A 25,442-nucleotide genomic window follows, 5' to 3' on the forward strand; every position below is an offset into this window, starting at 1 on the left:
TAGACAATGCTTGGAAATCAACCCATTATTTTGAAAACTGGTGAACAGAGGAAAAAATCTATTTACCCAGCCTCTCCTAGCTCTTTTGGGTAAGTCGATAGGGAATGTCAGTCACATAGAAGAATCCCGGGTAAATGAAGAGGAATAACAAGACTATATCCCTAGTGAACTAATGGAGCTAGGTATGAACATCCCTCAAATGAGAGAAAACCAGACATATGTGCCTCCTGATGGAAGAACACACCACCCCCCGATGAAGCTGACATAAACAGGCAAATAATCACACATGCATCAGATCAAGCCTCCAGGTCAGTGGTTATGAACCAGGGGCCACTTTGACTTCCTCTCCCCACCAGGAGGTAACGTGTGCAATGCCTAGAGACATTCTGGATTGTCAAGACTTGGGGAGGGCGTGCTACCGGCATCTGGTGGGTCAAGGCCAGTGACCCCGCTGCCCCCACAACCAAAACTTATCCAGCTCCATGTCAATAGTACTGAGATTGAAGAGCTCTGTCTTAGATCCAATCACCAATTTAAAGGAAATACAGAAGATAGAGAATATGTTAAATGACAAAACAGAAACGGAATCAACAAAATCCAGAATTAGAGAAATGCTTCCTGAAGGAAGGGACGGAGGGAGGGAGGTGCTACCCTGTACCACCTGGGAGAGGGCTCCTGCAAGTGGTCTGGTGTTCTGGGGAGTAAGGCAGGCTGTGGGCAGGGTGGATGGTGGGGTGGACAGAAAGCTTGGTCATTAGGCCTGTCAAGCATTTTGGGTAAGAGGCAGTGAGTTACAAAAGGTGAGCATGGGGAGGGAGGAGAGATCACGAAGGATGAAGGGGCAGATGCTGGGAGGTGACAGGGCAAAACCTTGGAGGGGTGAGCAAGGGGAAGACAAGAAAGGAAGCTACTAGGAAGCCCTTCAGACACTCAAATGAGGAGGGAGGCAGCAGCTGAGGAGATCAGGTTGGCGTGGTGGGGTAGGATGGACTGCAGGGTCACAGTATGGGGGGGCAGGTGGCTGGGGGTTACAGTTTGAGGAGAAGAAGCCAGAGTGAGAGTTGGGGAAGAGGTTGCTGGGTAGGTGTATGGGAGCACAGCTTTGTCTCCACCATTCACCCAGTTTAGGTCCCTGTATTCGCTTTACCTCTGCAATGGAAAGGGGGCAAAGTCACAATTTTTACTGGATATATCCCAGATTCATTGCTTTATTTTGCCCCCCAAGATAAAGGACAGGAGGAGACAGAGGCTTTCCTGCCCCAGGCACAAGGGCACAGAATCAGAAACAGCCCGTTTACATTCAGGAAGATGCGCTAAGGTGGGTTTCAGGTAGTCCCAGGCAGGGCCGGAGCAGCACGAGGAGTCAGATGGGCAGGCAGAGTCACTTAGGACAGGGAAGAGGATCCTGCTGTCCAGGAGGAGCACGTACATCTCAAAGTGGGATCCGTGAGCCTGGGCAGGCAGGGTTAACAGGGCTGCCTGGGCCTGAGGAATTCACTCCGGAGGCCCCCGGGTCTGGGACAGGATTCTCTGCTCAAGCTTGGTGTACTGTGGGAGAAGGGCCTCGTAGACCTGGAGGGGCAGAAAGAGCCGTTTAGAATGGGGAGGGAGAGATGCCTCTCATCTCTTTGCCACTTGCACTTTTAAAATTTAGCATGCCATTTACTTGCAATTTAAATGTTTGTGCTGGGCAAAAGAAAGGAGGCACCAGTTCACAAAAGAGGAACCGCTTCTTCCCAAACCTACAGCTTAAGATTTTAAAAAGTTGCAAATCAGGACCCAACAGTTTGTTATCAAATCTACAAAATGTTTAAAAATCCCGTGAAGACACCTGGAAATGCCGTCTTGTCGCACAACTGGTGAAGTCGGTGGCGCAGCCCTCCTGGGAATCAGCTTGACCGTACGTCGGTATGAAAGGGCTTGAAAAGGGGCGCCTGGGTGGCTCAGTGGGTTAAGCCGCTGCCTTCGGCTCAGGTCATGATCTCGGGATCCTGGGATCGAGTCCCGCATCGGGCTCTCTGCTCAGCGGGGAGCCTGCTTCCCTCTCTCTCTCTCTGCCTGCCTCTCTATCTACTTGTGATCTCTTTCTGTCAAATAAATAAATAAAAAATCTTTAAAAAAAAAAAAAAAAGAAAGGGCTTGAAAATGCCCACAGTCTTTGGCCCAGTTGTTCTACCTCTACACAGCTCTCCTTAGGAAACCATCCTAAATGTAGGGCACCATACCACTAACTGTCCAATCTCCTAAGACTACCACGGGCCACACACACTCCGTCCCTCAGGGTACAACAGGGTACACTGGAGAAACAAGCTTGAGTGAAAGACGACGTAGTGGTCCTTATAGCAGTTTGCACAAGTGTCCAGGAAAGGGTCTCCCCGCCCCCTATGCTACAGCTCAGATGCAAGGGGATAAAATTCACATGGTACAGGTGCAAGAGGCATCCTGGCTTTGAAACCCCATGCCCCATGGGAATATCTCTTATAACAACTCCACAGGCAAGACACGTGCCCATGAGACATCACTGGGCTCAGGGAGGCCCTCAGTATGACTTCCCATCAGGCATATATGGTTTTCCCCCCTCCAGATGCAGTGCCCCGCTTAAAGGCCATTTTTACATCGGCGATGGTGCATAGTAATACTGTTGACATTCCAAAGGAAACAGAGCTAGAAGTTGAACCAAAGTTCAAATTCTAATGCAGAATAGGAAAAGGTTTCTCAACCTTTGACCCACATGATTTCAATACAGTAATTTAAAAACTAGAAGGCATGCATGGGTGGCTCAGTCAGTTAAGCATCTGCCTTTGGCTCAGGTTGTGGTCCCAGGATCCTGGGATCAGGCCCTGCGTCAGGCTCCCCTGCTCTGCAGGGAGCCTCTTTCTTCCTCTCCCTCTGCTGCTCCCCCTGCTTGTGTTCTCTCTCTCTCTCAAGTAAATAGGCAAAATCTTTTGTAAAAACAAAAAACAAAGAAACTAGAACCAACTGCTCTAAGACATATAAAATCACAAGTAAATTACGGCCAAACAGAATATTTTGTAGTCATTAAAAATGTATATGCTCATTTTAAAGAATATAAATACTCATGTTGTACTGTAGTGGTTTTTTTTTTTTTTTTTAAGTGCAGTGTGCTGGATAATCAACCCAAACCAAAAACCAATAAGGGAAAAGGGTTTTTTAAAAGATTTTATTTTTGAATAATCTCTACACCCAATGTGGGGCTCACACACAGCACCCCGAGATCAAGAGTCCCGTGTCCACTGACTAAGCCAGCCAGGTGCCCCTCACAACTCCATATTCTTAACCTTCCTTCCCCCCTCCTTTTTTTTTTTAAGCTGTTTTCATCCATGACTCAATAAGCCTTGCCTGAGAAATGTGGGCACTTCCGGTCAGCACACGGGGTCTTATAGACAAGCAACATTTAACCAAGGGACCCAGATTTCCTTGCGACTCACAAATGCCACTACTCGCGCATGCCAATCCCACTCCTTCATTTGGTTTAATCAGCTCCAAAGTCAGTGCTTTAGTCACTGATCATGTACCCAGGGCCCACTCTGGGCGCATCTGGGGCAACTCAGTGAAGGTGACAGAGAACAGAGAACTCATCGAGAGCTTGGACCTCCTCTGTCAGGAGGAAACTGCAATATTCAGGCGAGCGGGCAGAAAACACTGGTGTGGGTACACCCATTGCTGTACGTGCCACAGAAAGAACACAGAGCATGGTACCCCGCTCCCAAGGAGTTTACAGACCAGTCCTCCAATAGGTCATTCCACCAACAGACACAGACTGCTGTGGCTTGCAACCTGGCCTTCCGAAGGATTCTGACGTTGCCCTTGGGTTGAAGGGTATGGAGTTCCAGGAGCCCTTAGTGACTCTGGCCATGGGCAAGCCAGGGAAGGTGGTGGTACACACACAGAGTGTTTGCTACCTGTAAGGAGACACGTGCAGTTGTCTGCCCCCCTAAAGCTTTCTCCAACTACCTTCTCCCTCGTGGGCCTCCTTCTGGAGGACAAAAGAGCCAGAACCTACCCCAGCCTTTCTTACAACCAAGTGTGATCATAGGTCCAAGCGGCAGCCTGGTGGGGGAGTTGAGAGAGCAGACCAGGTTTCTCCCCCTGATGAGCAAGGAGAGTGTGAGGAGGGGCTGCCCAATGCCAGGCTCTCAGTCCTGCCTATGGGTACAGTGGGGGGTGGGGAGTGGGATGTCTGGAGCAGCTGCAGACATCCTGGGGTCACCTGGAGCGCATTGAGAGCTGCGATACCCAACACAGGAGCTGTACGTCATACACACCTGGAAGCACTTGACGAGTGCTACAAGACTAAACGCCCATCAGATTTCAAAAGCTTCTTACAAAAAAGAGGAATGTAAAATAGCACATTAGCAATTTTTCTTATGCCTGTTGAAATGGCAGTATTTCAGACATACTGGATTAGATAAAAAATATCTTTGAGGTTAGTCATTTATTTTTCCTTTTTTTTATTTTTAAATGAGACTTCTAGAAAATTGTAAGTGACATAGGTGGGTCTCACATTGCCATTGTCCACTGCTGATCTGTAGAACCGCAGAGACGGTAACCCAGAGCCCCGACATTGTAGAACCACAGAACCAGCCTCATGACTACAGTCAGACTACTTGTTACATAATAAAGCCATTCGAGCCAAGGAGTCTTTTTTTTTTTTTAAAGAGATCAAAAGTAGGCAGAGAGGCAGGCAGAGACAGAGGGGGAATCAGGCTCCCTGCTGAGCAGAGTGCCCTATGTGGGGCTTGATTGCAGGACCCCAAGATCATGACCTGAGCCAAAGGCAGAGGCTTAACCCACTGAGCCACCCAGGTGCCCTCCAAGGACTCTTTTTAAGCCTCGCAATTAGAGGGCTGAAAGTAGGCAGGACCAGATGTTATCCCCACTTCACAGACAAATAGGCTCAGAGATGAGAAATACTGCTCAAGGTCACACGAAGGTCACATGCGATAGGACAGGCAGGGTAAGAATGAAAACCCAAAGGTCCTTTATATCAGTTGAGATCTTCCTACAGCATTTAGCTGCCTCTTAAAGGTAAGAACACACAACTTAAGGACAAAGTAATAGAAGCTAGGGCATACCTACGTGTGTGGGTTTTGTGGTCACCTGGAAATGGGGAGCTTCTGGCCCAAGACAGGCTGGGAGACAATTCTCCATGGTGTGTCTACATGTCTGGTGACAGCCTTTGTTGCAGACTATCTTTTCAATGTTTATACAGGAAATAGCACTGGCAGATAGAGATAGAGTCACCCTCAGGGCAGAGGGAAAATTTACTTGCTAACCAGGCTAGTACAGAAAATGTCTCCCTCGAGGGCAAAGGTTGGGCAGTTCTGCCTTGCAGGTCCTTTATAATTTGGGAGCTTCCTAAGCTTTGGGGTCACTCGGTTGTGATACGGTGTCTGCACAGTATCCTCCTGGGCCCACTCCACATCGTCCCATGGCACTTCAGGGCCAAGGGAATCTGGGACAAGCATGAAGCCCCTACTGCCTGCTGCATCAGTAATAATGCCCTCTGTCTGCACAGCCCCGCCCCTGGGCTGCAAGAACATTCTGCAAATAGGAAGAGAGGTTTACTGGATGCGGTGGCCTACCACCCAGATTGCCCCTTAAGAACGAAGACCTTATTCATCCAGGCCTCAGCTGACAGCCCCTTTTGGGGATGGCTTTGGCTAGAGAGCGCTGCCTTACCCCATCCTGGGGTGGCCTGCACACAGAGACCAGCTGACATGAGGTGTAACGGCCCAGCCACCTCACCCTAGCTTGGTTAGAGTCCAAAGAGTCAGCCCAGCTTCAGAACTTGCCCTTAGGGCTGGCTGAGGTCTCCACGGGGATTGCCCCATGACTTACCTCCTCCCTCTGCCCTGTCCTGCCTCCTCATTTTCCCCTCACGGATGTAGATCCCAAGAGCACTCCCAATAAATGTCCTGCACCCCAATTAGCATCTCAGAGTCTGCTTTCCAGAGAACCCAAGCTGTAACAAGGGGGGATTTCTTGGCCTGGGGAATTGCACACCTGTCTTGGATCCAGACTTCAGATCTGAGGGCTAGAAATGCAGCACGTCTTACGCTTAAGTGACAGAGTCTTTCTGTGGCTTCTGTAACCCTCAAAATATAAGGGCTCGTTCTGAGGCATACGGAACACTGAAGACATACCCAGCAATCGATCTGACCCCTGGGGCTACAAAATCAGCAGTATCTGTGAATCTCAGCTGACAACCTGGCTCCTTTTGCTCTGTTTCCCTGACAATTAAAACCCAAAAAGGACAATTTCCCCATTAGCTGAACATTCAACTTCAACATTAAGTGACACAGCCAAACTTACCTTTTGGAAAGAAGAACCGAACCTACTGTTGACCTTGAACATCATGGGTTTGAACTGTGCGGGTCTATTTACAGGTGGATTTTTTTTCCAATAGAGTCGATGGTAAATGCATTTTGCTTATTATTTTCTTGGCAGTTTCTTTTCTCTAGTTTATTTGATTATAGTAATACAGTATATAGCACATATAATATATAAAATTTGTGTTAATTGACTAGGTGTGTTATAAGCAAGGCTTCTGGTCAACAGTAGGCTATTAGTAGTTTTGAGGGAGTCAAAAGTTATAGGCACATTTTTGTGTCTGCAAGGGGGCTGGTACCCGTCACTCCTGTGTTGTTCAAGAGTTAACTGTGGTTGGTTTTCACAATGCAAAGGCTACGACCAGATTCTGATGGTCTCTCACCTGAGAAGCTCCTGGGGTTGGGGTAGCAGCTAATCTGGGGTTTGGGGCTAACTTCACCACCTCTGAAAAGGGCATGTCTGTTCCAGCTGCAAGGCCTAGAAGGGAAAGCTCATTTCACATTAGTGCATGTTGCAAATGAAGACATTAACTAAAAATAGCGTCTTATCTCTGGGGTGATAAAATATTCTAAAACGGGATTATGGTGACGGTTGCACAACTCAGTAAATTTACTAAAAAAATCACTGAGTTGTACACTTAAAATTGGGTGACTTTTATGTCATATAAATTGTGCCTCGGTAAAACTGTTACAGAAAAAAAGAGAGAGAAGGGAGAGAAATTTGATGTGCAGACCTCTCCCCAGCAGGGCCTACTTTGTCTGGCTCACTGAGACAGCAGCTGCCCCAGCTAACACCAACCCCCCCCACTGCCCCCCCTCCCCGACCCCGCACCTGACAGGAGGAGCTGCCTGCCTCTCCTCCCTCACCTGGCTCCCATGGCTCAAGGCACTGAAGCCACCCCAGGCTTCTTACAATTCCTTCTACCTCAGAGCCTTTTCACTGTGTCGAGAGTCTCTGTTTCCTCTCTTCATGGACCTATGCTCTTCTCAGACAACCTGTGGTTTACAATGTCACCTGTTCCGAGCCTCCCTAACCCTCCACCCCTAAGTACCATCTGCTGTACCCAGAGACTTCCTACAATTTCTGGCCCCAAATTTAAGGTCCCGCCCTTGCTGAGCCTGAAGCTCTGTGAAGCCAGGCACTGGGTCTCCAGAAGAGCCTCAGGGCCTCAAACAGCACCTGCATACCTGAGACACTCAATAAATACTGCCAAGCAAATGAGCACAGGGCTGGGAAGGAGGAAAGGCTACCATCGGTGGGCAGGAAAAGTGAGGAATTTCTAGACAGTCTTTAAGGAGTGCTATCAGATTGGCAGGGAAACACAGGACCACCGTGAGCTTGGCAGGGAAACGCAGGACCACCGTGAGCGAGGTAGGGCCTAGGGAAGACATGAGGCCCAGTTTCCAAGCAAATGCTGGGATATCTCGGCTTAGAGCTGCATGGGAACGGGAGGGGGGGCAGCACTGGTCCCTTTACCACTCAAAAGACACTGGTCCCTTGTCCACTCATTCAGAGACCGCCTATGTGTGAGGTTCAGCCTGGACGCAGCTGGGAGAACAGATGTGAAGTGGCTGAGACACCTCAGGGTGAGGGCCGGTGTGCTTGGACTTTGCCTGGGCTTCAGTTTTGGAGGGCAGAGTGGGGCATTGCCCCAGGTAACCTCTGGCAACACAATAGGCATAGAAAAGGAAAAATAAAAAAGAAATGCAGTGCCACATAGCAGTGGAGGCCCTAAAGGGCAGCACCTTTCCCACTTTAGCAGGAGGAGCAGTGAGAAGTGGGCTCTGAGCTTCTCACGGGCAACACTAAGGGCCAGAAGATTATGGAACAGTATTTTCAAGGTGCTGAGAGAAAGTATTTTGAAGTTAGAGTCCTTTTCCCAAACAAGGTAGCATTTAAAAAAAATACATTATTTATTTATTTGAGATAGAGAGGGAGGAAGAGCACAAGTGGGGGGAAGAGCAGAGGGAGAGAGAGAAGGAGACTCCCCGCTGAGCAGGGAGCCTGACTCAGGGCTCAATCCCAGGACCTGAGCCCAAAGTCAGATGTTTAACCAACTGAGCCACCCAGGCGCCCCAGAAGGTAGCATTCTTTTTGAGGGTAAAACAAAGTCCATGCTGGGTATGTAACGCCTCCAAAATTATCACCTACTAAATTCCCTCTTAAACTTATCTAGGTTGTAGAGTCCCAGAAAACTACCATGGAAAAGAAAAAGGAGAAAGAAAATGCACAGAATTAGAAAGAGAGAGAGATTCATAAGGAAATGCAAATAAAAGCCAGTATGATGTAAAGTTTAATTAAAAACACAATCGGGGAAATAAATTACCCAGTGATCTTGACACAGGAGGTGGCATGAGGGTAGGGAGGGAGGGAGTCAAAGAGTAAGAGGTTAATTATTAAGAGAAGGATCTGGTCCCTGATTAATTCTCAATGTTGATAGAAACATGTACGTTTAAATTGGTGTGTTAAAAAGCGAAGAGTAAAAGCATGAATAGAACTGCCGGAGGGAAGAGAGCCCTTGAGATAAATGGGCAGCTGGAGGAGCAGTGGGAGCCAGCAGAGGACAGGGCAGATTGACTAAAGGGGCCTCTTGTGGGCAGGGGCAGCTCCCAGGAGAACCTGCCTGGAACGGGGAGATCGGAGTTTCAGCAAGGCCTCCGTCAGAGCGGTGGACCCTCGTGGAGCTGTCCAGGGTACTGGACTGTTTGGCTCTGACGCCTTCAGCTTTGTCTCCACTTCCTGCTTGCTGAAATGATGGCCCTGGACTTCATCCACCTCTCCTGCCCACCAGTTGTCCAGACCCACCCCCATGCGCCCTCAAGCATGTCCTGCGTCCTTTCCCAATGTCCCTGTGCTGAGCCTGAGTGTGACCAAGCCTCATTCAGTTAGGAACCTACTTTTCTTTCCCGACTTTAAATACAGAATAAAAGAACAGAAGATTTGAAGTTGGTTCTTGCCTGCCAGGTGGGAGAAAGATGAAACTGAAGCCCAAGACTCCAATGTCCCTAAAGACTGGGAACATCCTAATCTCCCCTTTTCTATCCCCCTTAGTCCAGCCAGTGCCCCAACTCTTCCAGAAGCCTCTGCTCTCCATCCCTCGACCTACCATGGAAAGCTCGGTATGCAGAGCCCACACAGGCCGAGTTGGCAGTGTCTCTGACATAGACTGGAGCGCCAAACACATCTGCAAGCACCTGGAAAGGAGGGAGGTTCTTACTGAAGTAAGCCGTTCCTCGGAGGGAACACAGACATTGGGCACACATTTCCTATGCTCTCTTTCCTCATGTGTCTTTTGATGTCTTCCATTCCACCTCTACTGTCTGACAGGAAGTATACTCGGCCATGCCACCCTAATAATAATACAGTCAGGGTGGCCTGGGAGCCTTAGCATTTCCCCTGGCCCTGCCTGCCCCCCTCACTGTCTCCTGGGAGCACCTTCTCAACAATCCACTTATAGAAGAATTCCCAACTTGGGCTCTTCTTTCAGAGAATTTTATCTAAGACAGGTATATTATAAGTCAATAGTTGACACAGCCTCAGGATACATCCAGAACTGCTCAGTGTCCCAACAAGACACTGACAGCCCCATGATGTGATAGCCTGGTGATCAGACACCTGCAGCAGTGGGAACAGAGGCAGCCCAATAAAGACAGTGTTTGGCTCTTAGAAGTAACAGACATGGAAGAGGCCCTACTGCTTGGCCTGCTATCATCACATACCTGTAGGATGTCTCTGTTGTGAGATGCCCCTCCAGTGGCCAGAATCTTTGTCTTGGGCACTGCAAGGAAGAAGAAAACACTGATGGCTGTAACAATCTCCCCAAGACAAAAAAGACTTTTGCAGAGTTCTTCAGCCACAGAGGGCTTGTACTGAGCCAATGCTTCTTGCTTATCACAGGACTCAAGAAGAGATCCAAAGCTGGCTCTGTCCATGCAGGTTTGTCATAGGTAATTTGCTTGTGAGGCTGCTGCCCCACCAACCTCTTACTGTCTTCAATTTTTTTGTCATTTAAAAAAGAATCTATCAACAAACCAGGAATAGAAGGAAACTTACTTAAATTAATAAAGGCCATCTATCCAAAATTTATAACAAATGTCATTCTGCACAGAAACATTAAGAATTATTTTCTTTTTTTTTTTAAGATTTTATTTATTTGACTGACAGAGATCACAAGTAGGCAGAGAGGCAGGCAGAGAGAGAGAGAGGAGGCAGCAGGCTCCCTGCCGAGCAGAGAGCCCAACTTAGGACTTGATCCCAGGACCCTGAGCTTATGACCTGAGCCGAAGGCAGAGGCTTAACCCACTGAGCCACCCAGGTGCCCAAGAATTATTTTCTTTAAGACTGGTGTGCCTCTCAGACCTCAAAAAAATGGCCTCCAAATATATTTAGGTTCATGTTGTTCCCTTTCACAGTCGATAGGGCCAACTCCTGTGACCAGTGGGATATTGTATAAATGGTGGAGTGTGAGTTCCAAGAGTAGGTCATAAAGGACATTGAGGCTTCTATTCTGTTCTGCTGTAGATCACTCTCCTGGATCCCTCACTCTGGGGACTCCTGCCAACAGCTGTGTGAGCTGGCCACCTGGGAAACAGATACTGCAGCCCGAGTCAAGTCTTCAGCTGACTGCAGCCCCAGATGACATACTGACCTCAACCTTAGAAGAGACCTCAGCCAGAATGACTGAGTTATGTTAATCCAAAATCACTGACCCACAGAAACCACATAAGATAATACATGTTCGTTGTTATTTTAAGCTGCTGGGTCTTGAAGTAATTTGTTACATAGCAATAGATAATAAATAGTAGGAACAAAACAAAGACTTAATACCATCCACTACACTGGCACATAGTACTAGTTATACTAGCCATGCCTATAAGGCAAGAAAAATAAATCAATGTATCAGGATTTAAAGAAAATAAATAAAACTACCATTATTTTACAGACAACAAACTACCTACTTAGAAAAATTAAAAATAAGCAAACTAATTAAAGTTTAATAAGGTTGCCAGATACAAAAACCAACTTATAACAATCAGTGGCATTTTTGGCAACAATCAATTACCAAATGTGATAGTTACCATTCATAGTGGCAACCAGAAATACAATGTAGCCAGGAAATACCTTAGCAAAGAATTCAGAAGTATCTATGTGGGAAACAAATGGAAACTTATTAAAGTACAAAAAAGAATATCTAAGTAAATTAAAAGATATCCCAAGGTCTTGGATGGATTTGAACTAACATTATAAAAGTGTCAACTTTTTCAAATGAATTTATAAATTCAATGCAACCTAAACAAATATTCCAACTGGATTTTTTTTTAATAACTGAATCAATTTGGTATATTTATGGAAAAATAAAGACCCATAAATGACTAAGACAACAATGAAAAAAGAAATGTGAGGGATGAATTGCTATATTAGATATTAAGACATGTTTGGGGCTGAACTGTGTCCCCTCAAAATTTATATGTGGAGTTCTAACTCCTAGTACCTCAGAATGTGACTGTATTTGGAGATAAAGAAAGATACATGTTTTAAAAGGTAGTTAATTGAAATGAGGCCATTAGGGTGAGCTCTAATCCAATATGGCTGCTGCCCTTATAAGAAGAGTCTATTAGGACACACGGTGGGAAAACCATGTGAAGACACAGGCATCTACAGGTCAGGGAGAGAGACCACAGGAAAAACCAACCCTGCTGACACCTTGATCTCAGACTTTTAGCCTCCAGGACTGTGAGAAAATAAATATCTATCGTTTGGTCCATCCAGTCTGTGGTACTTTGTCATGCAGACCCGGCCAACTAATATATATTACAAAGCCATAATGATGGTTTGTCCCAAGAACAGACCAATAAACCAATGGAATGGCAAAGGGGATGCGGAGAGAGACCCACATATATATATAAAAACTTGATAAATGATAAAGAGGGCACTACAAGTAGTGAAGGAAAAGGGAAGGGGGTCATCATGTGGAAAAAAATTAAACCGATCCTGATTTACACCATTCACAAAGGTGAACTCCAGAAGTTCGGAATGTGGAAGTTACACGAACGGTACAAAGTGTAAAAAAAATTTCCGTGGCACTGGAAGAGGGAAAACCTCTTCGAAAGCATCTCAAAAGCATAAAATTTAAAAAGAAATATTGGCAGATTTAATTTAATCAAAATTCTGTTCCATTGCCAACACTATAAATAAGGATAACAGACAAATGACAGAAGATGCTTGTGACACAGAAAGCTGACAAGGATCTAGTACTATTCGAAGTATATGACAAACTCCTGTAAATGGGAAATCCATTATGGGGGAAATGGTAAAAGATACAAACAGCCAATTCATGGAGGAAAAAACCCAAAGTTATAAAGAGCTGTTCAAAATCATTATTAATGACAAAAAAAAAAAAAAAAGCAAATGAAAGTAACACTGAGATACTAGTTTATATCCCTCAGATTAGCAAAGGATTCAAAGGTGCTTAATGCTAAGTGTTGGTGGGGACTTGGGAGCCCTCATGCACTGACAGTAGACCAGTGATTTCAGAAACTCAAGACTCTCGGCCTCTGTCCCTACCGACTTCCACTGATCAGCAGCAGCATCTGACCCCCAGATAAAAAACTGCCCTCCGGAGTGCCTTTGTGGCTCAGTGGGTTAAGCCTCTGCCTTCAGCTCAGGTCATAATCTCAGAGACCTGGGATCAAGCCCCACATCAGGCTCTCTGCTCAGCGGGGAGCCTGCTTCTCCCTCTCTTTCGCTGTGCCTGCCTCTCTGCCTACTTGTGATCTCTGTCTGTCAAATAAATAAATAAAATCTTAAAAAAAAAAAAAAACCTGCCCTCCAGCCAAATTGAGCTGCTGCCTGGGGAGGGGGCCTGGAGGCCTTGAAGGGAATCAGAACTTGAAGTAATACTGAGCTAAGGGGGCAGACATGGAAAGGGACAGACAATCACCCATCAGAGAAATAAGCTGCATTCGTCTTCCAATCAGAATGAAATGCTGCTGATTTTAGCATGTGGCGAGCCTTTGTAGGGAGGACTCCAGCTTTAAAGCTTATCCAATGCTCACAAGTTTCAACTTAAATCTGCCTGTTGTCACGCCATCTACTTCTGCAGCTTGGAGAGGGCAGGTGGGGTGGGACACTGGGAGGAGGGGCCTCGTACCTGAACAGCAACCTAGGCTTGCTGTCTACACTGAGACCCAGTTACTCATTCAGTACTACCAACCCACAGCCAAGGTGGTTGAGAAAAACCAACAGCGTGAAAGAGAAGGATCACTGTGAACAGACTACCTCAGAAGGAAAAGAACCCAGGCAACAAAAGGGCAAATTTGAAAAAATTCCAATATTTTATCATCTCATGTACTTCAACAGGTACAGAATCCATAAAAAAGAATAAGAAGAAGAACTGGGACACAAGACAGAGTTCTAAAAATTAAAAAATGACATATAGGGGCGCTTGGGTGGCTAAGTCGGTTAAGCATCTGCCTTTGGCTCAGGTCATGATCCCAGGGTCCTGGGATCGAGTTCCACATCAGGCTCCCTGCTAAGCACAGAGTCTGCTTCTCCCTCTGCCTCTGGCTCCCCTCCTGCTTGTGTTCACTCTCTCTCTCGCTCAAATAGATAAATAAAATCTTTAAAAAATAAAAATAAAAAACGATACGTGATTACAAAAACATTTAGGTGGAAAAACTAAATAGTAGAATAAGCACGGCCATATCTAATACAATAAACTGAAAGATGCAATCCAGGAAATTCCCTATGATTTAAAATGACAAGGAAAGTGACAGAATGAAGTCAGAAGACACAGAATTCATTTATCCTTTAGAGCTGTTCAGTCTACAAATCCTTAGGGGGAGCCCAGTTACCACCTGGCAGTGGTTTAAGAAGTGGGAGTAGATGGTTCCACAAGACAGAGGAGATTCTCCTTCTCAAAGAGCCTATTTCCTAGTTGAGGAAGGACAGTCCATAAAGAGATAAATTTAAAAACAGAGTATGATAGTGACAAGTTCATTCTTTAACAATTTTATTTACTTATTTATGTCATCTCTAAAGCCAATGTGGGGCTCGAACTCACGACCTCAAGATGACGAGTCGCATGGTCTTCCAACTGAGCCTGGGGCCCCCAGTAATGACAAGATCTATGATGAAATAAAGCAACATGCAGTTAGGGCTAGAGAGCCCACACCTGGCCTGTATTAGACAAGGTTTCTCAAGCTGGGCACAGCTGACATTTGGGCTGGATAATCACTGGCTGCGCGGGGCGGGGAGGGGAAGGCTGTCGCGCACACTGCAGAATGTGCAGCGGCATCCAGGCTGGTGGGATGCCACGAGTGCTCCCCGTTTGTGACACCAGAATGTCTCCAGATATTGTCAAATATCCTCTGGGGGACAAAACCACCTCTGTCAGAAACCACCGGTCTAATATAAATCTTAGTAAAAAGAACGGGGGAAATGAAGGAAAGAAATCATCAAAGAAATAATGTAATAAATTTTCCCAAGCTAAACGAAGTCAGATATATTCAGGCAAAAGGGGCTAGTGGGTGCTCAGCACAATGAAGGCATAAAGCCTGATATCTAGACTTTAGTTGAGAAATTTCAAAATCCTAAAAAAGAAGATTCTAGAAGATTCTGTAGAGGAAACAATATCATTCAGATGGGCTTCTCACTGGCAACACTGTAAGTCGGAAGACAACAGAACGTTATTTTCAAAGTTGTAAAATAATATGATGTTTGAATTCGGAACTCCACATATTATAAAGTAGCATTTAAGTGTGAAGACAAAATTAAGCTATTTTCATAGAGACCATCCCCCATACCTCTACATGAAAGAATTAGTCAAGGATGTCCTGAAGCAAAGATGAAAGATAAAAAACCACTTAGATGCGTGATATAATAAATAGTGGTAATCAAGGAAAGCCACCAAGTGTATAATTTAAATAATTACTGATGCATAATGCACACTGAACAGCAGCATTCTGGAACTGGAAAATGGGAGATAAAGAAAAGAGAGAAGAGGGGGCACCTGGGTGGCTCAGGAGGGTAAGCCTCTGCCTTCAGCTCAGGTCATGATCCCAGGGTCCTGGGACTGAGCCCCTCGTTTGGGCTTCTTGCTCAGTGGGGAGTCGCTTCTCTCTCTCCGTCTAACCCTCCCCCACTTGTGCTCTCTCTCTCTCTCTCTCTCACATAAATAAATGAAATCTTTAAGTAAGAAAGAAAAAAGAGAAAAGAGGGGACATAATATAATGTCTTTTAGTGGGGGATATAATTACTAAAGAGAATATAAATTCCAAACAGTGATCAAAAGCAGTTAAGTATTGGTATCTATGTTGAAATTTTAAAAGTCATTACTAGAAAAAAAAACAAGGGGGCACCTGCATGGCTCAGTTGGCGAAACGTCTGCCTTCGGCTCAGGTCATGACCCCGGGGTCCTGGGATCGAGTCCCAACATGGGCTCCTTGCTAACCGAGGAGCCTGCTTCTCCCTCTGCTCCTCACCCCTGCTCCTGCTGTCTCTCTCTCAAATAAATAAATAAATAAATAAAATCTTAGGGGAAAAAAAAAGAAGCAGGAGCTGTAGACTCAGGTGCCAACAACAGGACTGTCTGCGGGGCCAGGAGAAGGGAGCAACGGAGTGGATTGGGCTAGGGAACGGCCGCACCTGTACCACACTGGCAGCCGAGTGAGCAGGCCCAGCCCAAAGGTATCTGATTAGCAAAGTAAACATTGTGCTAGCCAAACATGACAAGTTCTAGAAAAAAAATCCGTACACCCAGGTGGTCAGTTTACTGACATCTGTCACGCAGGAGGGATGAAGTAAAGAAAACTCAGCCAAGGGCATGCACCGTTCACGGCACAGTTCATGACACTGAGCTGGGAAGAGCAAACGTCCGTCAGAGAACAATCGATCAATCGACCCCGGTACAAGCCCATGATGGATCACCACACCGCCGGGAGAGCCGACAACGAGCAGCCGGAGGAATTCACACAGAGGAATTCATGAACATAACGTCAAGTTATAGAAGCCAGCCCCCTAAGAACACGGGTCGGTCCACACAGCAGCTGGGAGAAAGATGCCTCACGTTTCTGTAGCCCTGCTTGGTTCCAGACATGTTCATTTATGTAATCTTACTGGAGAGGAACCCAGCAGAGCTGGCAAGAAAGGTCTGACACTGCCTTTAAGCTTGCTAAGAGGATAAGGAACTTTATGTGGGTTTGCACAAAAATGCTTTAAAGGCTGGGAATGGTGGCATAATCCCATCCCCTCTCCAGTGCCCAGGAGGACTTCTCTGCTCTCACTGCCTCGACCTGCGCACTGTTTGGGGCCAGCCCCCCCCAAAGTGCTACCTTCTGCTGGCCGGAGAACCCTTTGTGCCAGGTACTGGGCGCCAACTTCAGCCCCATCCCTGCCCTGCTCACCGGTCTCACTTTTCAGGAGATTGAAATCTCTGGAGATCTTTGGAGAATGTCTGTCTTTCTTTCCTTTTTTTTTTTTTAAGATTTTATTTATTTATTTGAGAGACACAGAGAGGGAGAAGCAGACTCCCCGCTAAGCAGGAAGCCCAACATGGGGCTTGACCCCAGGACCCTGGGGATCATGACCTGAGCCAGGGGCAGATGCTTAACCGACTGAGCCACCCAGGTGCACCCAGGGAATTTCTTTTTAGACTTTGAGTGACGGAATGGAAAGAAATGAAAATGTTTACCATACTCATTTTATTTACTTTCAAATTTGTGGTGAACTCATATACCCCGAAAAACATACAGAACGCCTCATAAGCTGACCACTTGACAAATTCTCACCAACTCCAGGCACGCGTGTAACTTACAGAACACCACCAGCACCGCAGAGGCCCTCTACCTCTGAAAGGTAGCAGCTCGCTGCCCTGGCTTCCAGCGACAGCAAATCATTTCATCCAGCTTTGAACTGGACGGACATGGGATCCCACCACGCGTACTGTTGTGCCCGGCTTCTTTCGCACCGAGTGACGTGCGAGATTCATCCATTTCATCGCCCACAGTGGAGGCTGGTTTATTTTCACTTCTGTGTCGCGTCACATTGCATGAATAGCCGACAATGCACCTGTCCTGCCTACCACCCATGGGCGCTGGGCTGCAGCTTGGGGCTGGTGAGAAACAGCCACGATGACTGCTCTCCTGTACGTCTCTAGAGCCACAGGTAACATCTCCATTAGGCCCTCACAGAGAGGCGAGACTGCCGGGGGGGTGTGCGTGTGCAACTTCCCGGAAAGCCTTACCTAGTGCTGACTTCTAGAGTACGCTTGCACTTGGTTGGTTCAAAGGCAGAAAACATACTACACAGAGCTCAGGTTGTCCACAAAAGTATCATGAGGACTCCACCCTTAGGGCAGAAGCCTGTGCCCCAGACCATTCCAGGGCCAGCAGTAAGGAAAACTCGCTGCCCCCCTGAGGCCGCCCGTTCCATCGTGCAAGTTCTTAGAAATCCCTTTCTTTCCATGAGTGCCCACCCCAACCCACCCTGCCCTGCCTTTCCATTTCAGATATCTAAGTGGGGACAGTGGTTCTGTATCCCCACTCTTCTCTGTCCAAACTGAAGTGCTTAGGCTGTGCCCCAGAGGCAGGTGGCCCCAGCCTAGACCTCTCCCACTGGCATTGCCCATGTCCTCAGGGTCCGGGGCTTGGGATATCATGTTGTCGCAGGTCTGGGCTACAGAAAGGTCTCTAAGTGCTACAGCTACTTGCCAGGAGGTCAGGCTACTGGGGACAGAGCAGAGAAGCAGGACCAAGTGCCCCCTCGTCCCTGCCTGTCTGCATATCCCTGCCCACTGACTCACCTTCTCTCCAGCCACCTGGGGCCGGGCTCCCTCTCCCCACTGCCCCTGGAGTGAAGCCTCCACAGACCGTGCTACGCGAGGCCTGGCCTGAAGGCTGGGAAGGGTCACAAGCACTGAGTCAGTGTGAGGGTCCCCGCCCCAGAACACAGCCCGCCAGCCGCTCACTTACTGACTCGGTAGCCCAAGCCCTCCGCATGGATCCTCTTGGCCATGAACTGCCCTTCAATCAGTGCCCGGACCTCCACGGCCCCAGGGAATGCTGAGACCTGTCCCCAAGAGAAAGTAGGCACCGTGAAAACCTTTGCTGTCCCTTCGCTGCGTGTGCACGCATCTGTGCGTGCGTGTGCATATGTGGTCTTTTGAAACGACGGCCCGGATTCGGAACTCAGGACTCGGGCCTCCTGGGCAGCTCGCACCGCACACAGCTGGAGCTCTTGACCCACTAAGCACCTGCCATATGTGCGCACACAAGCAGGTCCCTCACACACACGTGACCCCAGCCTCAGGCGTGCTCACTTCAGGGAGCCGCAGCATTGGGGAGCTCGGTCTCAGGCCACCAAGGGTTCAGCTCTGCCACCTCGAATAAATTGTGTAAATCTCGCTGGGATTTTCATTTTCTTTCTTAACAAAACCAAGGCCATAATGGTACCTGTGTATCACAGTGGTTCTAAAGATCAAATGAGACAACCGGGTCGGGTCTCGGTGTTTGGTCCTAAGTGAGAACCCGGAGCTTATGCTGAGAACCCACAGCTGTGGACTGTCACTCAGGCTAATGCTGCTAGGCGTCAACCCCGGCTTCGCCCAGGCCTTAGCCCCTGAGACCAGTGACAGACCCCCACCTTCTCCCTGACAGACCTCGATGGGTTTATGCAAAAGGGAACAGGCATGTCTTCTCTGTTGGAACAACAGAAACCAAACAGACCCTTCCTCAGAAGACTGAGGTGAGCCCCTCCCCGCTACCGTTTGTATAAAGCTTTCCACTTACAACCCAAAATACAGTGACTTCATCAGCCACAAATCTGATGCCAACTCTAACTGTAACAGTTACTAGACAGAGGGAATTACTCAGTTCCACGCAGGAAAGGCAGCACGATGGAGGAGAAAGGAAACAGCACTTCAGGGCCAGGGAGGATCGGGTCTGGAGGCCCCCTCCCTCCACTTCCTAGGTCCTGGTGACTTGGGCACATGATTCGGCTTCTCTGGACCTCAAGATGCTCTGAGCAGTCAATGGAGGATGCAGGAAGCCACCAGCACAGTGTGCTTGGAGGGAAACAGCGCTTAGTAAATATTCGTGCGTCCTGCCCCAGAGGCTTTCGATCAGGAAGAAATTCCTGATCGGAAGAAAGTGTGAGTCCTCGGGGGTGCAGGGTTGAGCCTGCCAAGGGAATAGTCTCTATGGCTCTCAGTGGCGGTCAGCGTGGACACGTGTTAGCTCAGAGGAAAAACCCCCAGGTGTTCGTACTCCTCTTTGTGAGGGACAACAGCATCTTAGATCCTGTGGGTTCCACAGGACGGAAATGCACTCTGGCCCATCCAAATGTTTGCTCAAGCAATAGCAGAGCACAGGAAGTCCCTCAAGTAGCAGAACCTGGGAGGCGATTGTTGAATTCAACACTCAGAACTGGAGCTGATTTCTCTCCCATATCACACGTACCTGGCGGTTTTCTGCACTAAACCGGTGGCGCCCAGTAATTTCAGGGGTGATCTCCATTACATCAAAATAAAAACCTGAAACCAGACCAGGAAGAGATTCACTGTCGGTAATCAAAAGCAAAATATAAGCTTCTCAAAGACTTAGGACAGAATAGGGTGACATGACCCCACATCTCTGACCCCCAGAAGAGACGGGAATGCTCCGCGTCTTGCTCTCCAGCTGGAAAGATAGGAACTGGAAGTGCTGGGGCTAGATCTTCCAGACAGTTCCGCCAACTCTCACCCAACAGCCCGGACCAGAGGCAACTGCCCCAGCACCCTGAAAACACCAGCTCAGGTTTGGCCGAGGGCGGCGCGTCCCCTCCCTGTTCAGGAGGCCTGGTCCAAGGTTGGGCCCTTTTCCGAACAGAACCCTGCATCTGGGCAGAAAGCTACGGATGGGCGCACACCAGAGCGGAGCCGTGGCTGCCATCCCTGAGGTAGTCACCAGGGGCTCTGAGGGGGACAGAGCCCTCTACTCAAAGCACGGAGAACAGCCCTACTCACTCAGATCACTGGGTCTCACGATAGCTTGGAAGGCCCACAGAGCAGAAGGACTGACAGCTGGGGCTCCCCTGGCTTGCTCCATGGCCCCCTCTCCCCCTTCCCCTGGGGCCCTCCTGCCAGAAGCTGCTGCCCTTCACAGGCCGGGGCATCACCGAACAGCCTACCCAGGTTCCCGCCGTTGCCCATCTCCGTGGACCGCAGCGCCTCAGAGAAATCACTCCAGGAACAGGAAGCAGACTCATCACGGATCTTCTCTCTCATGAGGGAGCCGTTTTTAAAGCTGCAGAAGTGCACAGAACCCTGAGGGGGGGCACCCAGTGCTTGCCAGCTGGACCCATGGGTTTTGGGGAAGAGTCCCAGGTTGAAGGGCTGCAGGTCAGGCTGGACCACAACCCCCAGGCAGTGGACAGCAGAGATCTGAGGTTCTCCCTCAGGTATCACGCACAGCTAAGGTGCCTGGGAATCACTGGGGAAGGCCTGTCTTGGGCTCTGTTTACAGAGGCTGCCACAAAGACACCCCGGGGAAATACGGGGAGCTGTGGCTTCTACACGTTATACCACCTGGACGATGGAACAGAGCCAGCTGAATTTACTAGACCTACATATTCTCCAATGGTTCCTGGAGCTTAGAGTCTCAGGAACTTCCCTGGGTGCCTGTGGTGGGTATCCAAAGGCCTATGATCAGGGTGCAGAGTACACCTCCTCCTGAGAACCATCAGGGGCAGAGTGTGCTTCCTACTATTTACTGAATGTCTACCATGTGCTATGCATGTCCCAACAACACAATGGTAAACCTTTCATTCTTCGCATTTCGTGAGCCAAGATTGTGGCTCAGATGTGCTATGGGGTCTGCACCTGGCAACATAGGATATGGGTGTTAAGGATGGGATTGGTATCTGGATTTGGGGAGGACTCCATGTCCTGGGTTCCTCCCCACCCAGCTCTGCTGTCAGAAAAACCCAGTGAGTCCCAGGGTCTCAGCTGCCACGAGAGCCTGATAAGAAGAGCTCAAAGGCTCCAGATAGCCCCAGACGTGCCCACTGCCCGCCAAGCCTACCACAGGAGCGCCATATAGTGCTGGGCATCAACCGGGTTGCAGAAGATGTGCCCTTCCAGGGCGGGCATGGGCTCCTGGAGCCAGAGAAATAGGGTGTCGCTGGTGCCCAGGCTGACCTGGGAAGAAATGGCCAGAGATGAGGCACCTCTGCCCCACTCCACCAGCCCCGACGCCCCATCATTTCACTCCTCACGCCGCAGACCTCAGAGTAAACGCCACTTCCTCAGAGAAACCTCTGCTGACCCTCCCACACCAGATGAATCAATAGCAACCAGATTTAGGCTCTCATGGAAACTGTGGGCCCATTTTCTAGAACTTACCACAATGGTATCTAACTAACTGTTTGGGTGACAACTGGTTCCTAGATGACTTTCCCATTAGACCCAGAGGGGCACAGGTTCTGTTTTCTTTATTCATCTGGAGAGCTCACAGTCCTCCACGCTAATGCCTGACCCTTCTGCCACTGTACCCACCAAGACTGGCCAACAAGGGGACCTGCCTACCAGGCAAAGGCCATGACCTTCTAAGAGAGAAGATATGAGCAGGTCCCGGGGCCTGGGTCTTCCTATCCCCTCCCTGAGCTGCCTTTTGGGACCGCCAGACCCTCTAACAGGCAGCAAAGATGCTGCTGGGGCCCTTGTCCCCCAGGGCAGAGAGAGCAGGCTTCGCTTATGGGTGAGAGATGTGGGAAGTCGCCTTACCGCAATGTCACCTTCCTCCAGCTTCATGCCTGCCAGCGACGCTGAGAATGGGAGGGGAACCTCTGGTTAGCGGAGGTCACACAGAGCCACAAAGCAAACCACATTCACCCCCAGGTGGGAGCCAGCTCCGAACCTCCCGCCCCAAGCCACATGCTAGGGTAGAGGCAGGAACAGGATGAGCTGAGGGTTTGAGAGAGCCCAAGGGGAGATCCCTGGTGTGAAAGGGTAGAGTCCCTGCAGTCAGGGCCTCTGATCTGAGCTGCCATCAGGTGCTCCCAAGAGTGCAGAGAACCAGGTCATGTCAACCAAGGGTCGAGTCAAGGCATCAGACACATGGCAGGGAAAGACAAAGGTGAGGCAGGAGTGTGAAGGGGCAGAATGTAAAGGGCGGTCTGTCCCCGAGACAGGAGGCCCAGAACAGCAGTCCGCATCTGCCAGGCTCACTGATGCACTCTGGAACTAAGAGAAGGTCTGGCATGGACCGGGGCCGGGGGCCGGGCGGGGGTGGGGGTGCTCACTAAATGTGACAGACTGAGCGAGTGAAGGAGAAACGTGGGAGGGACAGGTGTCCTCCACCCCCGCAGTCGTGTGTGTCAGAGCCTTGGATCCAGGAGCCCCATCTCGGAAAACTTAGCCTGTGGGGATGAGGGACAGGACAGGGTGTGCGCATCATCACTGTTTGCACTGCCTGAGCACAGAAGCCCCACCGACCTCCACCACAGGGGACTAGGGAAATAAATGTGGGACCACTGGGCCCCAGGCAACCGTTGAAATGCTGCTGCCCGCTAAAACAAAGTATGTTGACTTATGAGCACAGAAAGAAACGTGGAAGGATAGCCATCAAAATTTTAACTGTGGTTCTCTCTGGGTTAAGAGATTATGGGTGATTTTTACATCCTTCCTTTGGTTTGTCGGTGTTTAACAATTTTTTTTTTCCTGCAGTGAAGAGGTATCCCTTGTGAGTAAGACAAAGAGCACAAGCTTGGTTAGTCTGCTTGCTCATTACTGTTGTTGTTTTAATGAAGAAGCAACTAATGCATTATTTAAAACAGCCGCACACTCAAGGTCACACTTGGGGAGGACTGACTGAGGGCTACCTGCCTGGTGTTGCCAACCTTCAGCCTGAAACCGAGGTCCAAGAGGGAGGATTGGAAAGCTGCTTCTTGGTCATTCCTGCTCAAACAAACCCAGGCGCTCACTTCAGTGGTGATAAAGGCCCATTCTTCCCCCTGACATTCTTCTAGTCGATAGAGGAGGTACAAGACTATACATTGCCTAATGAGACTCAACAAAGTTATTTTCATTCTGAAAGGAAAACAGACGTGGCCCACAGAAGTGGAGAACTTTGCTAAGTTGGTGTGCCTACACCAACTGTTCTTCTTTGAGGGAGGCTGGACCTCCCACCTCTTAGGGATATGGAAATGGGGGCCAGGAGCACCAGAACCCGCACACTGCAGCCTAGAGACTCCTCTCAACCCCAGGGACAGCCTGGGGCTTTGTGCCTTCCCACTGTGGAAATCCGGCTTCCATCCACCAGCCTCTGCCTCCCCTCCACCTTTGGACCAGGAACACTGGGATCCCTTCTCCCAAACCTGCTCTGTTAGTTTCTGTGCTTGGCCAACAGGTCCCGCATGACCGTCTCCACAAATGGCTCAGGGATGGGAAAGGCCCTTGTCTGGCTCCTGGGGTTCCCTCCAGACGCCAGAGCCAAGGCTGTCCCAGGAGGGAGGGGTCACACCCAGGACACTGATGTGGCCTCAAGTGTGATGCGGACGAGCTCGCCGTGCCCTCAGCTCCAGGCTGGAAGCAGACCAAGGAACGCCATGAGCATTATTCTCAGTGACGCCTCTAACAACAGTAGCGACTTCGGTGCTTTTTCCTGATCACAAAAATATACAGAAACACTGCAGAAAATAGGGACTCTAATAATAATACTGATAAAGTAACTCTCGCTGTTAAGAATGAATTTTAAAAAGGACCATCCGCTCTATTTTGAGGCATACAACTCCCAGACATATGCATCTCTATTTATTTTGGATGCCCCTGTCCTGCTTGTCTACACAGCCAACAGGAGGAGAGTACAGGGAGGCTGGTGGGTGCTGAAACCAGGAGGACCGCTGAAGGCAGAAAAAAAAAACATAAATGTGTTTAAAAGGAGAGCAAAGCATAAGAAATAGGGAGCCACACTCCCTGCCCACAGAGAGGAGGAGAGACTCTAAGAAGGAAGTGAGCCTCCCTAGGACAGCAAACCCTGGCCCCACCTGTGCAGCAGCCCAGGTCCTCTGCTACGTACTTCACATTGACCTTTAAGAGCAGGAGCTGAGGACGCTGATTTGGGGTAGAGTTGCCAGAAAAAAATGGAGGACACTCAGTGAAATTTGAATTTCAGAGAGACATACTTTGGGCCATACTTAAACTAAGACATCATTTGTTATGTGAAATTCAAATATTGCATGGGATGCACTTATTACACTAATTACTCATCATTCCTCTGAAATTCGAGGCACACTGGGTGTCCTTCTATCTGTATTTGCATTTGCCTGGCAACCTGAATTTTGTGGCTCTCTAGGAAAAGGGCTGCAGGGGTGGGGCTGAGGCGCCACCATCATACGGCACAGTTCTGTCACCTGCCCTTTCTTCAAGAGACCTGATGACTCTTCCCCAAGCAGTTGGGGGAAGGACAAGATGTTTGGATGAAGAGTAATTCACACCTATAGATCAAGTGACAGGAAGGAGATACAAAACCAAGTCCTAGAGGAAGGGCTGGAGAACTGAGAAGATTAGCTTGGAACAGAAAAGGCAGTTAGGGAGGGGTGGGCGTGACCACCTGCCTTAACTGCTGCTCATTCACGCCGGAGCCGGGAGGCAGAGGACAGAGTCAGAGCCAAGGTAGGGCAGTACAAGGAGTCAGATTTCAGGCCAGCAATGTGGCAGGTGGCCAGGGAGGAAGGGGCCTGCCACAGAAGGGTTTCCAGAGGCTGGCCTTCTCAAATGTCCAGCATGGACCAAGTCAGGCTACTTAGAGAGTGAAATCCTCCAAGGTACTCACCAGGGTTGTCCCCAGTGAAGGCCACCACTTTGCATCCTGGAGGAAATCCATAGCGCTGGACAAAGTAGGAGGAAATGGCTCCCTGAGGAGGAAAAGCAAGCATGCCCTACTGAGGTAAATCTGACCTACACCGCATAGCCCTCCAAGCCTCAGGTCGCCAGGCCTGCAGGCACATCAGTCCCTGTCCTAAACTAGGGATGTCCCTCCCGTTCACGAGAAGCCGGAGGAGCCCAGCCCAGGCTTGGAACCACAAATATTAGGTCACCCCCGTCCTTGAACACC

At 48.9% G+C, this 25,442-nt stretch overlaps 1 protein-coding gene across 4 annotated transcripts in view; it reads right to left on the minus strand.

The window, feature by feature from the left end:
- Positions 1-1,174: 1,174 nt before the first annotated feature.
- The window catches only part of XYLB (xylulokinase), a 47,748-nt gene continuing 23,480 nt past the window's right edge, over positions 1,175-25,442 (minus strand). Inside the window, exons 10-20 of one of the 4 annotated variants that reach the window (XM_046002296.1) lie at positions 25,161-25,242; positions 22,112-22,152; positions 21,411-21,526; positions 20,518-20,633; positions 19,809-19,882; positions 18,324-18,420; positions 14,417-14,480; positions 10,074-10,132; positions 9,461-9,548; positions 6,737-6,831; positions 1,175-1,572 (exon numbers count right to left, since the gene is read on the minus strand). In XM_046002296.1, coding sequence (XP_045858252.1) covers positions 1,535-1,572; positions 6,737-6,831; positions 9,461-9,548; positions 10,074-10,132; positions 14,417-14,480; positions 18,324-18,420; positions 19,809-19,882; positions 20,518-20,633; positions 21,411-21,526; positions 22,112-22,152; positions 25,161-25,242 — 870 coding nt within the window. In that variant the 3' untranslated portion in view covers positions 1,175-1,534. Of the gene's footprint in view, positions 1,573-6,736; positions 6,845-9,460; positions 9,549-10,073; positions 10,133-14,416; positions 14,481-18,323; positions 18,421-19,808; positions 19,883-20,517; positions 20,634-21,410; positions 21,527-22,111; positions 22,153-25,160; positions 25,243-25,442 lie in introns of those variants that run through there. The other 3 variants (XM_046002297.1, XM_046002298.1, XM_046002300.1) reach the window with 3 other exon arrangements.

The sequence above is a fragment of the Meles meles genome, chromosome 4, assembly GCF_922984935.1.
Source record: "Meles meles chromosome 4, mMelMel3.1 paternal haplotype, whole genome shotgun sequence".
NCBI lineage: Eukaryota > Metazoa > Chordata > Mammalia > Carnivora > Mustelidae > Meles > Meles meles.